A 16,171-nucleotide genomic window follows, 5' to 3' on the forward strand; every position below is an offset into this window, starting at 1 on the left:
GTGGTCTTTGACCAGGGATGGCCTATTTGATCTGGAGACAGGAAGGATCTCTGCAGTTGACTGACTTCCTCAGGTGTGATGGTGGCACATGGTCCGTCGAGTATATGAACTCTCCCAGTCATTCACGGGATCCCAACAGACTCCCCAAATGGCCGATGAGGCCAGAAGAGGGATGGCCTCCTCAAGAATGATCCCGTCATTTGGAGGACAGGGGAACACACGTTCTCTCGGGGGTGGGACATCCCAGAAGGCCCAGTTTTTCCTGTTTTGTTGGTACCAAGATCTTTTCAATGAGGAGGTCTCTGTGGTAAACTAAGCCTGGACTCAGGACGCAGGGCAAAATGAAAAGGCCGGCTACATTGGACCATTGGCCCAGGGCCTGCGAGAGCCTCCATTTCCAAGAAGACTATGTACTGTGAGTAGGGGTTAGCCATACACACTGTATGCAGACAGTTAAAGGGCACCCGATGGCTCAGTCGGTTAAGCGATCGACTTTTGCATGATCTCACGGTTCGTGAGTTCAGGCCCTGCATCAGGCCCTGTGTTGACAGCTCGGAGCTTGCTTCAGATTCTGGGTCTCGCTCCCTCTCTCTGCCCCTCCCTTGCTCACACTCTGTCTCTGTCTCTCTCAGAAATAAACATTAAAAGTTTTCAAAATAAAATGTTTTAAGAAACATTTTGACACATGCATTGCTTTTAATCACATACGCTTGAACATACTCGAAACCGTACTGAGGAACTGCACAGAGCCGTGAGCAAAGAGAGGCCTCTAGCACCTGCCTGACAGGAGGAAGGCACCCCTTCCCCCAGGGAAGGGCAAGGTCAGAGCAGGCACTGAGCAGCACAGCACAGGAACCGCCTCCCCCGCGGTTCTCCTGGCCGGCGTTGCTGGAGCGGCCGAGGTGGAGGCAGGAGGCCCTGGGCACCGGTGGTATTTAGAACAAGGTATTTACTATGCAGACGAGACCTTCTAGGACTATAATCTAGAGAGTCGAGTCTGAGCATCAGAGAATACTCCCAGTTGTGAAGGTTCAAATTAGTTGCCTGGTGGACACATGGGAACTTGCAGGAAAATCTAGACTGTGGTGGACCTTTTATGCGGACCATGGGAAGGTTATCTGTGGAAACCTGTACCTCTGACAAAATGGAATCAAGCAGTCAGCTGGCTTTGCGGACACTCCTGATTGGCAGGGGAGGGAATCGGGAAAACAGGCTGCAAGCGGGTACCCTCCAGGCTCCCACGCATCCGTCCACCTCTCCACTCAGTAGCTCTGAGACCTGCTGCCTCCTGCCCCGCCTCCCCGATCTCCCACAGGTGAGTCTAAGGGTAAATTCTAACACGGAACCACAGAGGAGGCAGATTCTAGAAAAGGCCACATTACCCAGGGGACAAAACAGCCTTTAAGAGCGCCATCTCCAATTCTGCATTTTATTATCCAGCGATAGGCATTAAGGCGACGTGGAGTATTCAGACTCCAGCCAGAAGGAATGACAAAGGGAACGGACATCGGGCTACATATAAACTCTGCACATTTACAAAACTAGGGCATCTTTTTATGAACAGGAAAAACGGGATAAGACTCTTCTGGCCAACACAGGAACTGGTTTTTTCACAAGAAAGATGGAATATATGACGGGTAAGGGATACTGACACAGGAGGCCAGCAGGGAAGTCCCAACAAATACCAAAATGTCACTGATCCATGATTCAGCAGAAACGTTATATAAAAATTTAGCCCACTTGCATATTTAGAAACCACCTCACGTCACCCCTGGTCAAACAAGCTCACAAGTGGAGAGAGGTAAGTGTTACAGATTTATGAAGAAAACAGTTCTCTATCAATCTTAGTACCGTATTTACAGAACTCTCTCAGCTCAATGTTCGTTTCTGAAAGTAAGCAGTAAATAAATTTACGGTGGATCTCTGGACTGCGGATGAGTGAGGCACTGAGCAAGACAATATGTTTATAGCTTTTACGATGATTCTGCCGTGTGACAGTTTTCTGGAACATCACACACGGATTGATTTGTATCAGGCTTGCTTATATTTACTGGGCTTCTTTCCAGTGGGGGATTTCACACACAAGAATGAAGATCAAGTGTGTTTCTCCGCACCGCTTACCCCTCAGGCAGTTTCTCTTCAGTATGTGATCTTTCATGCCTTCGAAAGGAATTAGGACGGCTGAAGGCCTTCCCGCACTCCTTACATTTGTAGGGTTTCTCTCCGGTGTGTGTTCTCACGTGTCCACGGAAGGTGGTGCGATAAATGAAGGCTTTCCCGCACTCCTTACACTCATAGGGTTTCTCTCCGGTGTGAGTTTTTTCATGTGTCCGAAAGGACGTGTAACAACTGAAGGCTCTGCCGCACTGTTTACACTCATAGGGCTTCTCGCCCGTGTGAGTTCTTTCATGTATTCGAAAGGAACTGGGGAAATTGAAGGCCTTCCCGCACTCCTTACACTTGTAGGGCCCGTCGCCGGTGTGCGTGATCATGTGCGTTCGAACGCTCGAGGGAGAAATGAAGGCCTTCCCGCACTCCTTACACTCATACGGCTTTTCTCCAGTGTGAATCCTTTCATGTATCCGCAGACCCAGAGGGGAGCTGAAGGCTTTCCCACACTGCTTACACTCGTACTGCTTCTCAGCGCTGTGAGTCCGCTCGTGCCTCCGAAAAGAGCTGGGGCAGCTGAGGGCCTTCCCACACTGCTGACACTCATACGGCTTCTCTCCGGTGTGATTTCTTTCGTGTATTCGCAAACCCAGCGGGGACCGGAGGGATTTCCCACACTGTTTACACTGATAGGGCTTCTCCCCGGTGTGAGTCCTTTCGTGGGTCCGCAATGACGTGGAGCAACTGAAAGCCTTCCCGCAGTCCTTGCATTTGTAAGGTCCGTCTCCGGTGTGAGTTATCATGTGTCTCCGAAAAGTTGTGAGCCATGTGAACGCTCTCCCACATTCCTGGCAGCCGTAGGGTTTTTCTCCAGTGTGAGTCCTTTCGTGCCTGTGAACAGACTTGCGGTAACTGAAGGCCTTCCCACACTCCTTACACTTATATGGCTTCTCTTCACACTCGTGATACTCGTACGGCTTGTGTCCAGCATGAGATCTGATGTGCCGACTGAGGGATGAATGGCGCACAAAGACTTTTCCACACGTGCTGCACTCACAGGGTTTTGCTCCAGAGGGAGTTTTCTTGTTCAGATTGAGTGCTGGTGTCTGGCTGAAGGTTTCTGCACACGGGCGACCTTGAGGTGGTTTTACCTCAGAAGGAGTTTTCTTGCTCAGATGAAGATTTGGAATCTGGCTGTCGGTTTCTCCACGCTGACAACCGTCTTTGCTTTCACAAGGTTTTTCTACCACAGGACTTCTGTAAAAATCAAGAAGCATTATTATTAATGATGTCTTTAATAATTCATATTCATAGAGTATTAGAATTAATTTTTAAAAATATTTTTGAGAGCGCAAGCAGGGAAAGGGTAAGGAGATGAGGGGGTGGACAGAGGATCTGAAGTGGGGTCTCTGAGAAACAGCAGAGAGGCTGATGTGGGGCTCAAACTCATGAACTGTAAGATCATGACCTGAAGTCAGTCACGACCCAAATGTAATTAGAATTACATTTTTATAATTCACAGCAAAACGAAGGTTTCCTGGGGCGCCTGGGTGGTGCAGTCGGTTGGGTATCCGACGTTGGCTCCGGTCATGATCTCATGGTTCATGAGTTTGAGCCCCACGTCAGGCCCTGCGTTGACAGCTCAGAGCCTGGAGCCTGCTTCGGATTCTGTGTCTCCCACTCTTCCTCTCCCCCACTCACACTCTGTCTCTCTCAGAAATAAACATTTAAAAAAATTTTTTCTTGGGGTGCCTGGGTGGCTCAGTCGGTTAGTCATCTGACTTCAGCTCAGGTTATGATCTCACAGTTCGTGGGTTCGAGCCCCGCATCAGGCTCTGTGCTGATAGCTAGCTCAGAGCCTGGAGCCTGTTTCAGATTCTGTATCTCCCTCTCTCTGACCCTCCCCTGCTCACGCTTTCTCTCTCTCTCTCTCTCTCTCAGAAATAAATAAAAAATATTTAAAAAATAAAAATAATTTTTCTTAATAAAATAAAAAATAAAAATGAAGGTTTCATGCCCTTTCTGAATTGGCTGAAAAGTTAACATACTGAGTGCTGCGGGGATGCCTGGGTGGCTCAGTTGGTTAAGCGTCCGGCTTTGGCTCAGGTCATGACCTCACGGTTCGTGGGTTCGAGCCCTGCGTTGGGCTCTGTGCTGACAGCTGGCTCAGAGCCTGGAGCCTATTTCAGATTCTGTGTCCCCCTCTCTCTCTGACCCTCCCCTGCTCATGCTCTCTCTCTCTCTCTCTCAGAAATAAAACATTAAAAAAATTTTTTTTAATATACTGAGTGCTCTGTAAAGAGGACTTGAGCACAGCTATTACGTGAACAGTGATTTTTAGTTTTTTTTCTTAATGTTTATTATTATTGACACAGAGAAAAACACGGCATGAGTGGGGGAGGGTCAGAGAGAGAGAGAGAGACAGCATCCGAAGCAGCCTCCAGGCTCTGAGCTGGCTGTCAGCACAGAGCCTGACGCGGGGCTCGAACCCACCTAACCGTGAGATCATGACCTGAGCCGAAGTCGGACGCTCAACCGACTGAGCCCCCCAGGAGGCCCCAGTGATGATTAATCTACAGGGTTTCTTCATGCTGTTTCTAAGCGGACGGTTTTGCAAACACTGAACACCAATGTCACATTTAGGTAAATATTTTCAGTGAAAAAAAATTTAAGGATAAACTTGAAGCTGAATAATTTGGTGATTAAAAATTCATGACGGGGGCTCCTGGGTGGTTCAGTCGGTTGGACTCTTGGTTTCGGCTCAGGTCATGATCTCACAATTGTGGGTTCAAGACTCTGCATCGGGCTCTGCACTGACAGCTCAAGGCCTGCTTGGGATTCTCTCTTCCCTCTATTTCCTCTCTGCCTGTGCTGACTCGCGCGCGTGTGCGCGCTCTCTCTCTCAAAATAAATAAACTTAAAAAAATTTCATGACATCATAGACCCTCATGTAGGACACTGCTACCTACTGTGTGACTCACCTGGGTTTCCCCCTCTGGGTTTTGCACCTGTCTTCAGGGTCATGATCCTTCCATTTTCTCTCTAAAATGCAGACCAAAAAAAAATAAATCCAAATTATTAGAAATTATAGAAAAAGTTACCAGATTTTAGATCTCTGGTGAGCTTAGCCTTACTAACATACTCTTTCTCCACATGCTGGACCAAGACTCACGAGCCAGAACTACTTGTTCTCTAAGCCAAAGTTGGGTAAGAAAAAAATATCCCCTTTACCTAGGGAGGCCAGGTTCCGGAAGGTTTCCCGCATCACATCTCTATAAAGTTTCTTCTGTGAAGAATCCAGTAAAGCCCACTCCTCCAGGGTGAAGTTCACAGCCACATCCTCAAACGTCACTGAGTCCTAAAACATCCCAAATATGGTGACAGTAGTATGCATGAGTCTGCCAGCACAGGGGCTTTTTACTCAATTTACAGGAAGGTTATGTACGCTTCTGTGATCTCCAAAAATTTAAGTCTGGGTCCTGAGAGACTTATTCTCTGTTCACACTTCCTCGTGAATTCAACAGTGTCATGAACACATGCAGGTTATTTATGCATTTTTACTGTGATCACTTGAAATGTTACTGTTCTCTAACAGCAGGGTCCAGAGCACCTCGGAGAAATGAGACAGAGACCACGCAAAAGACCACGTATTATTTCAAGCACACCAATTCCTTCTGAGAAAAACTCCTCTCCTTTCCTTATTACCTACCATTTAACTCAGCGCTCCATGATGCACGGGGTCAAATCTGCATGAGGTTTTAATGAATAAAACACAGTGAAGCACCGGACGCTTTTTCTTCTAGTCCCATCACCAAACATGAGAGTCCAGGAGGCCTGTGGAAATCCAACTTGTAACAAGGATCAGTTTGCCACACGGGCCGGAGGTTCTCCAGGCCGTGAAAAGCAGCCGGGGGGAGCTGGATGAGTTATAACACTCCCGTGCAGAAGTAGCACTTTGAGCCTGTGTAGTACTTATGACGCTCGGTACTTCCATTCTCTCTCTGACCCACTTCATGGAGCCGGTAAATTATGCAGAAGTTAGGGCCCAGACATGCTCAAAAGGCCGGACGATTCAGATCGCCACAAAACCCCTATACACGTGAGCCTCAGCGCCGCTGCTCACTTTTTAGGGCACATACCGAGATGAAAAGGTGCTGGAAAAGCTCTTTCTGGTCAAACTATAACCGTCTGGTCCATGCTGACCTTGAGGAACAGGTTAAGAACTACAGGTTGCAAGGCACTTCGCAGACTTCCACAGCGGTTTGACTGTACTTGATAATCATCAAGGATTCTGCAGTGCTTTCCTCCAAAAGAACATAAAATCTCCATTCTCCGATTTCAGGAGGAAGTTTCCTGACCAGCCACCCTAGAGGCAGCGCCCTCAGCTTCTCGCATTTATGAGCTCCACTCTGGGGCACGGAAGCATAACAGCCTCGACCTAAGTACAGGAGTCCTCAAGCTGATGACAGTACATCCTGGCAATAGGGTAGGAAAGAAGTGATTCCATAACCGACGTCTCTGGGGAGGAAGGCAGACCCTCTCAAGCAGGATGAAACGGCTGGGGGGGGGGGCGGGGGAAGCACGTGGACTTTTTTTTTTTAATTAGGTTGTGGATGGACTGAAAGTTCATACACAAGGGCAGGGGTTTCTGTGGACCGAATCGCTTGTCACGGCCAAAGCAGGAAGTACTAGGCTTTCTTACCGCCTTGGACAGATGCGGATGAGAGGAAGGAGGATGGATGAGCTTCAACGTCGGGAGCAAACTTCAAAAATTGGAGTCAGAATGCAGAAAAACGAACCTGGGTCACTTTCTTAAACCACACATAAAAATAAACTCAAAATGGATGAAAAACGTAAATCTAAGACAGGAAGCCATCAAAATTCTAGAGAAGAAAGCAGGCAAAAACCTCTTTAATCTTGGCTGTAGCAACTTCTTCATACACCGCTGGAAGCAAGGGAAAGCAAAGCTAAAATGAACTATTGGGACCTCATCAAAACAAAAAGCTTCTGCACAGTGAAGGATACAATCAGCAAAACTAAAAGGCAATCAACAGAATGGAAGAAGATACCTGCAAATGACATATCAGATGAAGGGTTAGTATCCAAAATCTATGTAAGAACTCAAATTCAACACCCAAAAAACCCCAAATAATCCAGTGAAGAAATGGGCAAAAGATATGAATAGGCACTTTTCCAAAGAAGACATCCAGATGACTAACAGACATGTGAAAAGATGCTCAACATCACTCATCATTAGGGAAATACAAATCAAAACCACAATGAGATGCCACCTCACACCAGTCAGAATGGCTACTACTAACAACTCAGACAACAACACATGTTGGCAAGGATGGGGAGAAAAAGAATCTCTTTTGCACTGCTGCTGGGAATGCAAACGTGTGCAGCCACTCTGGAAAACAGTATGGAGGTCCCTCGAAAAGTTAAAAACAGAACTACCCTAAGACCCAGCAACTGCACCACTAGGTATTTATCCAAGGGATACAGGTGTGCTGTTTCAAAGGGGCACATGCACCCCAGTGTTTATAGCAGTGCTATCAACCACAGCCAGAGTATGGAAAGAGCCCAAATGTCCGTCGATGGATGAATGGATAAAGAAGAAGTGCTATGTATATACAATACAGTATTATTTGGCAACCAAAAAGAATGAAATCTTGCCATTTCCAAAACATAGATGGAACTAGACCATATTTTGCTAAGCGAGATTAGTCAGAGAAAGGCAAATAGCATATGACTTCACTCATCTGTAGAATTTAAGATACAAAACAGATGAGACATAAGGCAAGGGAAGCAAAAATAATATAAAAACAGGGAAGGGAACTAAATGTAAGAGACTCTTAAATACAGAGAACAAAGTTTCTGGAGGGGGTATTGGGGCGAGGGGCTAAATGGTTGATGGGCATTAAGGAATCTACTCCTGAAATCATTGTTACACTATACGCTAACTACCCTGGATGTAAATTAAATTTTTTTTAAAAATTGGAGTCAGATTTTTTCTTTCTTTTTTTAAGTCATATAATGAACTAAGAAGTCACTCCCTCCCAAGGAAAAAGCAAAACACCTTAAAATGAACAACTCTTCTTAAATTCATTAGAGAACTGAGGACACAGGGCAAACCACTGTCTTCAAAATTGGAGACAAAAAAGCGGTTTTGAAATATGCCCAGAATTTTTTTTAAAGTTTATTTGAGAGAGAGTCCAATGCAGTGCTCAAACTCACGAACAGGAGAGCATGACCTGAGCTGAAATCAAAAGTTAGATGCTTAACCAATGGAGCCACCCAGGTGCTCCCAGAATATATTTTTTTAATGTTTTATTTATTTCTGAGAGAGACAGACAGCATGAGCAGGGGAGGGTCAGAGAGAGAAGGAGACACAGAATCCGAAGCAGCACCAGGCTCTGAGCTGTCAGCACAGAGCCCAACGCGGGGCTCGAACCCTCGAACCGTGAGATCATGACCTGAGCCGAAGTCGGACGCTTAACCGACTGAGCCACCCAGGCGCCCCTCCCAGAATATTCTTAAATAAAGCTTGTCTTCAAAAGAATGTGTTTCACTGGGGCAGAAAAAAATTACAGAAAAAAACAGACAGTATCCAAGAACTTCGGGAGTAAAATACACAATGGAAATAACTGATGGAAAAGAAAGGCAGAAAGGAACGGAAAAAAATAAGTGAAACAAGAATCACCGGATTTCATAACATTCATGAGAGCAAACTGCAGACCCAGGAAGCTAAGACAAAACAAGACATGGGGGGGGAACCCCAACAACAAAAATAAACATTCAAGCACGATCATTCAAACTGGAGAAAAATCAAAGAACGGTGAAAGAAGCCAGAGAGAAAAACAAACCTCAGTTACACTGGGACAAGAGTTAAGAATGAAACCGGGAGTGACGACATACTCGCAGTGAGAGTGACCCACCGCTGTCCCACAAACGTTATCAGACAAAATTATTCTTCAAAAATGAGGGAGACGTAAAGAATCTCGGAGATTTGAGGAATCTGACACGAGTCCACCTGTTTAATGTTAAGAAACATTAAAAGAAATTCATCTAGGGGCGCCTGGGGGGGATCAGTGGGCTTGGCGTCTGACTGTGGCTCAGGTCATGATCTCATGGTTTGGAAGTTCAAACCCCGCATCGGGCTCTGTGCTAACAGCTCAGAGCCTGGAGCCTCCTTCAGAGTCTGATCTTCCTTTCTCTCTGCCCCTTTCCTACTCGTGCGCACTCTCTCTCCCTCTCTCTCTAAAATAAACATTAAAAAACTTTGAAAAAAAGGAAATTTCATCAGGAAGTAAATAAAGGTTAAAGCATCAGGAAAGGCAGTAATGAAGGTAAAATGCCTTTTCTTTTACTAATTCATACTGTTCAAGTTAATAGTGACAACGTATTCAATGTATTCAGCTATACTTATAATTCCTAGATAAGTGAAAAGAATGACAATGTCACAGGGCGCCTGGGTGGCTCAGGAGGCTGAGCGTCTGACTTCAGCTCAGGTCATGATCTCACAGTTCATGGGTTTGAGCCCCACGTTGGGCTCTGTGCTGACAGCTCCGAGCCTGGAGCCTGCTTCAGATTCTGTCTCCCCCTACCCCACTTATGCTCTCTGTCTCTCAAAAATAAATGTTAGGAGAAAAAAAAAAAAAAAGACAGTGTTACAAGGGATGGAGAAAATTAGGAGTACTCAGTCCTGAGGTACTTCAGGTACAGTGTTGTCAGAGGATCTGAGTTAACTGTAAATGTATACAGAAAGCTCTGAAAAACTATAACTGATACACTGAGAAGAGAGAAAATGCTCAAGGAAAGGCAAAGAAGGCAGAAAAACAGTGGAAAACACAAAAAGAAACAAGGACAACAACAAAAAAGAGTAGAAGCATGGTAGGGATTGAACCACTTTAAGTGTCAATGTTCTAAAGTTTTGTTTTAATTTTTTATTTTTTATTTATTTCAGAGAGAGAGAGAGAGAGAGCGAGCGAGCGAGCGAGCATGAGCAGGGGAGGGTCAGAGAGAGAGGGACACACAGAATCTGAAACAGGCCCCAGGCTCTGAGCTGGCTGTCAGCAGAGAGCCCGACGCGGGGCTCGAACCCACGAACCGTGAGATCATGACCTGAGTCAAAGTCGGACACTTTACCAACTGAGCCACCCAGGCACCTCTAAGCGTCAATGGTCTAAACCCTACAATTGAAAGATGCTATCACAGCACATTATAAATAACTAGTATGAAGACATGAATACTGTTAAAAGGAGGAAGAAAGACCTACCGAACTACAGTAATTGAAAGAAAGCAGGCAGAGAGCATGTAAATTTCAGACGAAGCCTACCTCATAGCAGGGAAGTTTCAGATGAAGAGGGAATCGGGTAATGACAACGGGGTCACATCTCCAAGAAAACAACAGTCCTTTCTGTGCATGTGCATTAATGACAGACTAAAAAAATAGGTTAGGCAAAAACTCATAAGATGCAATAAGAAATGACACATTTGCTCTAAAATTTGGACCCATCAAACCCCCCGTACCAGTAACAGAAGTGTCCAGCAGGCAGAAAATCAGGAAGAAAACCATGAAACTGAACAGCCCCGCACACAACAGGTTCAGCTAAAATCCATGGAATGCGTCATCAACAAGAGAGCGCACATTCTTCTCAAGTTCACACAGAACATTCGAGACAAACCACCTTCTGGGACACAGAACACCTTATATTCGAAACCACAAAAATCACACAAAACATGTTCGCGGGTGACAGCAGCATTAATCTAGAAAGCAGTAACCTCAAATGAGCCGAATAAGAGAGTCCTGTTCAAGATGGTAACGGGAGAAGGATCCTGAACTTACTTTCTCCCGCAGACACGCTGAATCTACGCATCTACATTCTACATACAGAAGGATTTCCTTGGAAGAAACCAAACCCCCAAAACGGGCTAAGCGACTCCCACACACCGGATGAGGGAGGAAACAACCCGCATGAGAGCAGGCTAGCGCAGCGACCCACCATCAGGAGGGAACTCAAAACCCCACGCTTCTCCCTGAGGACCAAAGGTTCTGAACCCGACACTGGGGCACCCCCAACTTTTAAGACCTCGATTGGAAGATGAACCCCCCCAAACATCTTTGAAAGCCAACGGCACTGGCAGCCACAGGACCAAGGAGGCTGTGACAAACTGAAATGCGGTTTTTTTTTTTTAATGCTTAAAAAAATTTTTTTTGAGAGCGAGCGAGCGCAGGTGTGTGTGAGTGGGGCAGGGGCAGACAGAGGGAGACAGGGGACCTGACGGAGGCTCTGTGATGACAGCAGTGAGCCCCGCGTGGGGCTTGATCTCACAAACCGTGAGATCACAACCTGAGCCCAAGTCGGACGCTCAACCGACTGAGCTGCCCCGGCGCCCCTGGAGAAAAGGTTCTTAACCAGCTTCCGTTCTCAGGGCAGCCAGGGCAAAGGGGCAGCGGGCGAGGCAGCCAGTCTACGAAAGAGGCCTGCCAGCCTCGCTTCATGGCTGTGATCGGAGGGGAAAGCTGCTAATCAGACACACCTAGGACCCGGCCACGTCCTCTCTGAGCCTGGGGAAGACAGGGGTGTGCGAGTGCTGACAGTGCTGCTTCTTCGGGCCTCCACAGTCAGGTTTGCTCAGTGACAAACGTGTCTACGTGTCTCTGGCCCCTTGGCGATTAATAAACACACATCAGGAACGCCCGCCAAGGCTGCGATGGGGGGAGGCTCGTTTTGGCCTCTCGCGAATCTGTCAGAGAGAACACAACGTCTCCCCTTCCTGGTGCACAGTATCTAATTAAAGGTTAGCTGTCACTTAGGTGCACGCGAGCCCTCTGAGGTGTGTGCAGACCCTCTGGTCTCACTACAGGGCCGTTCTGGGCGTCCCCTCACTCTCCAAACTCTGTGGACCGAGGTCTGGACTTGTGGAAAAGACTGTCCTCTGCCCGACCTCCTAGCAGTAAGACAGCCTGAAGAAAACTCTAAACTGGGGCGCCTGGGGGGGTGGGGCTCAATCGGTTAAGCGTCCGACTTCGGCCCGGGTCATGATCTCGTGCTTCGTGGTTTCGAGCCACGCGTCCGGCTCTCTGCTGACAGCTCAGAGCCTGCTTCCGATTCTGTGTCTCCCTCTCTCTCTGACCCTCCCCTGCTCACGCTCTCTCTCTCTCAGAAATAATTTTTTTTTAAATGCCAAGCAAGGAAACTCAACTCAGTAAAGCTGCCCTTCAGAACTGGAGAAAAAGTTTCTGAAAGGAGCAAAAGCTAAAGGAGCTCACCATCACTGGAGTGGCCGTGCAAGGTGTGTAATAAGGGATTTAAGTTGATATGAAAGAATGTTAATAATAGAAAAACATGAAAGTACAAATTGCACCATTGAAGGTAAACGTATAGCAAAATTCAGACCACTGTAAACGGGGTGAGTTAATCGCTTCAAAGTTGATGTTAAAGACAAAAGTACGAAAATAACAACACTGACTTGTTAATGGAGACACAAAGCTGTAAGCTGTACTATCAAAAATATAAAACGTGGGAAGGAATACAGAGTTTTTATTTTTTTAATGTTTTATTTATTTCTAGGAGAGAGAGAGACAGCATGAGCAGGGGAGGGTCAGAGAGAGAGGGAGTCACAGACTCTGAAACAGGCTCCAGGCTCTGAGCTGGCTGTCAGCACAGAGCCCGACACGGGGCTCGAACCCACGAACCGCGAGATCATGACCTAAGCGAAAGTCAGACGCTTAACCGACTAAGCCACCCAGGCGCCCCCAAGTATAGAGTTTTAGAATGCACTCAAACTTAAATTGTTCTCAGCTTAAAATAATTGTTACAAATCTCTACCTCAGGGTAATCACAAAGCAAAGACTTAAGGTAGGCAGATACACAAAAGGTGAACAGAAAGGAGTCTAAAATAAACCTACAGAAATGCACAAAATAAGAAAAAACAAATTACAAATCAGGGAGGAAAACAGTGAACAAAATGGCAATTAGTACATGCCTATCAATAATTACTTTAAATGTCAACAGACTAAATTCTCCAATCAAAAGACAGGGGGGCTGAACTGACTTTTAAGAATCCGTATACTGCTTATAAAAGATCTCGGGTGCAAGGACACACCTAGACTGAAAGCAGGATGGGAAAAGATACTCCATGCAAATGAAAATCAAAATAAAACTAGCTATCTTGTAGGAGACAAAACAGGCTTTAAGCCAAAGACTATATAATAAGAGACAAAGGAGGTCATTATGTAACGATAAAGGGGTGAATTCCAATTAGAGAATGTAATATTTGTGAAGGTGTAGACACTCAAAATAGGAATGTTAAATATACAGAGCAAATATTAACAGACCTATGGGGAGAAAACAGCAATACAGTAACAGTGAGGGACTTTAATATCCCACTTTCATCAACCAATAAGGAAACACTGAATTTAAATGACATATTAAACGAGACAGACTTAACAGACATTCCATCTAACACAACAGAATATACAGAAAGCACACTTTTTTTTTTTTTAATGTTTATTCATTTTTGAGAGAGAGACAGAGCGCAAGCAGGGGAGGGGCAGAGAGAGAGGGAGACACAGTATCGGAAGCAGGCTCCAGGCTCCAAGCTGTCAGCACAGTACCCGACACGGGGCTCGAACTTACGAACCATGAGACCATGACCTGAGTGGAAGTCGGATGCTTAACCGACTGAGCCACCCAAGCGCCCCCAGAATGCACATTCTGAAGTGCACATGGAACATTCTCCATGACAGATCATATGTCAGGCCACAAAGTAAGTCTTAATAAACTTAAGAACATTGAAACCATATCAAGCCTCTTTTTCTAACCACAATGGTAGACCTAGAAATCGCCTACAAGGAGAAAATTGGACAATTCACAAATGCTACTAAACAACCAATAGGTCAAAGAAATCAACTGAGAAATTAAAAGAAAAATACCTTGAAACAAGTGAAAATGGTAATACTACACACGCTACAACTTATGAGATACAGCAAAAGCAATTCCAAGGACATTCACAGTGACAGACGCCTACATCAAGCAACATCTCAAATAAACTTAACTTTACACCATAGGAAACTAGAAAAAAGAAAAAAAAATGAAGCCCAAAGTTAGTAGAAGGAAAGAAATAATAAAAGGCATACTGGAAATAAATGAAATAGAGATTAAAAAGACAACAGGAAAAAAATCAGTGAAATTGGGAGCTGGCTTTTTGGTAATATAAATAAAATGGACAAGACCTTTAGTTAGATTCCCCCCCACCAAAAAAGGGAGCACTCAAAATCAGAAATCAAAGAGAAGACATTACAACTGCAACCACAGAAATACAAAAGGGCATAAGAGACTACTATGAACAATTATGCACAATATAACAAACAATATAAAAAAAACTGGAGAACCTAAAAGAAACACATAAACTCCTAGAAACAACCAAGCTATGAAAAGTGAATCATGAAGAGGCCAAAAACCTGAATAGATTGATTCTAATAAGAAGAGTCAATCAGTAATCAAAAACCTCTCTGTCAGGCTCTGCATGGGGCATGGGGCATGGAGCCTGCCTGGGATTCTCTCTCTCCCTTTCTACCGGTCTCCTGCAACTTGTTTTCGTTTTCTCTCTCTCTCTCTCTCTCTCTCCCAAAATAAACTAACTTAAGAACACACAAGGGCACCTGGGTGGTTCAGTTTGGTTAAGCATCCAACTCTTGATTCTGGCTGAGGTCATGATCCCACAAACTGTAGGATCCCACTATCAATGCAGAGCCTGCTTGCGATTCTCTCTTTCCCTCTCTCTCTGCCCCTCCCCCTTCCTCACTCTCTTTTCTCTTCACCCCTTCCTCCCCCACTCTCCCTAAAAATAAACAAACATTAAACACACACACACACACACACACACCTCCCAACAAAGAAAGCCCAGGATGGTAAACTCCACCAAACATTCAAAGAGAAAGTAATGGCAACTCCTTCTCAAACTCTTACTAAAAAAACAAGAAGCAACACATCCAAACTAACTTCAGGAAGCCAGTGTTACCCTGATACCAAAACGAGACAAGGATGCCCCAAGAACATTACAGGCCAGTATCCTGGAAAAACATAAGCCAGAAAAGTCCTCAACAAAATATGAGCAAATGGAGTTCAATACGCCCAAAAAATCACCCACCACATTGAGATTTATCCCATGATGCAAGGATCATTCAACATCTGCAAATCAATGTGATAAACCACATTAGCAAAGTGAGGATTAAAATCGTTATGATTATCTCAACAGATGCAGAAAAGGCATATGGCAAAATCCCACATCCAGTTACAATAAAAAACGCTCAACAAAGTGGGTGGACACAGAAAGTATCCGCACATAATAAAGGCCATGCGTGAGAAGGCCGCAGCTGACCGCTTACTCAGTGCTGAAAGGCTGAGGTTTTTCCTCTAAGATCAGGCACAAGAGAAGGACGCTTACTACGTAGAATCGAAAGTTCTAGCCAGGGCAACTATGCAAGAAGAAAGAAATAAAAGACACCCCCCCACACCCCCAAAACGAAAAAGGAGGGAATGTGGTCTATCTGTAGATGACGCTCTACAGATCTTCCTCAACTCATGACTGTGTGATGTACTGACAGACCCATCATAAACTAGACAGATCTCTAAATTGAAAATGTATTTAATACACCTAACTTACCGAATATCGAAGCTTAGCCAAACCGACCTTAAGTGTGCTCAGAACGCTTACGTTAGCCTAGAGTTGGGCATAATCACCTACCACAAAGCCTGTTTTTAACGAAGGGTTGAATAGCTCACGTGGTTTGCTGAATACCATACTCAAGAACCAGAATGGTTGTGCTGGGACAGAAGGGTTATAAGGGTAAGAACCATTTTACCCTCACGATTGTGCAGTGGACACTTACAGCAATGCTACAGTTTGCTGCCACTGCCCGGCATCACCAGAGAACAGCGTACTGCATCTCTGCTAGAGCAGGAAAAGATCCAAGTTCAAAGTACGGTTTCTAATGGATGAGTTTTGCTTTTGCATCGTCGTGAAGTCAAGAAATGTTGAGTCAAACCGTCGT

The 16,171-nt window shown here is 45.4% G+C and overlaps 1 protein-coding gene across 3 annotated transcripts in view; it reads right to left on the reverse strand.

The window, feature by feature from the left end:
• Window positions 1–1,413: 1,413 nt before the first annotated feature.
• LOC120244438 (zinc finger protein 709-like) overlaps window positions 1,414–16,171 on the reverse strand; it is a 55,639-nt gene continuing 40,881 nt past the window's right edge. For 2 of the 3 annotated variants that reach the window (XM_039250966.1, XM_039250965.1), the window contains exons 2-5: window positions 5,819–5,943; window positions 5,341–5,467; window positions 5,091–5,151; window positions 1,414–3,366 (exon numbers count right to left, since the gene is read on the reverse strand). In XM_039250966.1, coding sequence (XP_039106897.1) covers window positions 2,118–3,366; window positions 5,091–5,151; window positions 5,341–5,467; window positions 5,819–5,821 — 1,440 coding nt within the window. In that variant the 5' untranslated portion in view covers window positions 5,822–5,943 and the 3' untranslated portion in view covers window positions 1,414–2,117. Of the gene's footprint in view, window positions 3,367–5,090; window positions 5,152–5,340; window positions 5,468–5,818; window positions 7,106–16,171 lie in introns of those variants that run through there. The other variant, XM_039250964.1, reaches the window with a different exon arrangement.

The sequence above is a fragment of the Hyaena hyaena genome, unplaced genomic scaffold (genome assembly GCF_003009895.1).
Source record: "Hyaena hyaena isolate Hyena2069 unplaced genomic scaffold, ASM300989v1 scaffold_392, whole genome shotgun sequence".
NCBI lineage: Eukaryota > Metazoa > Chordata > Mammalia > Carnivora > Hyaenidae > Hyaena > Hyaena hyaena.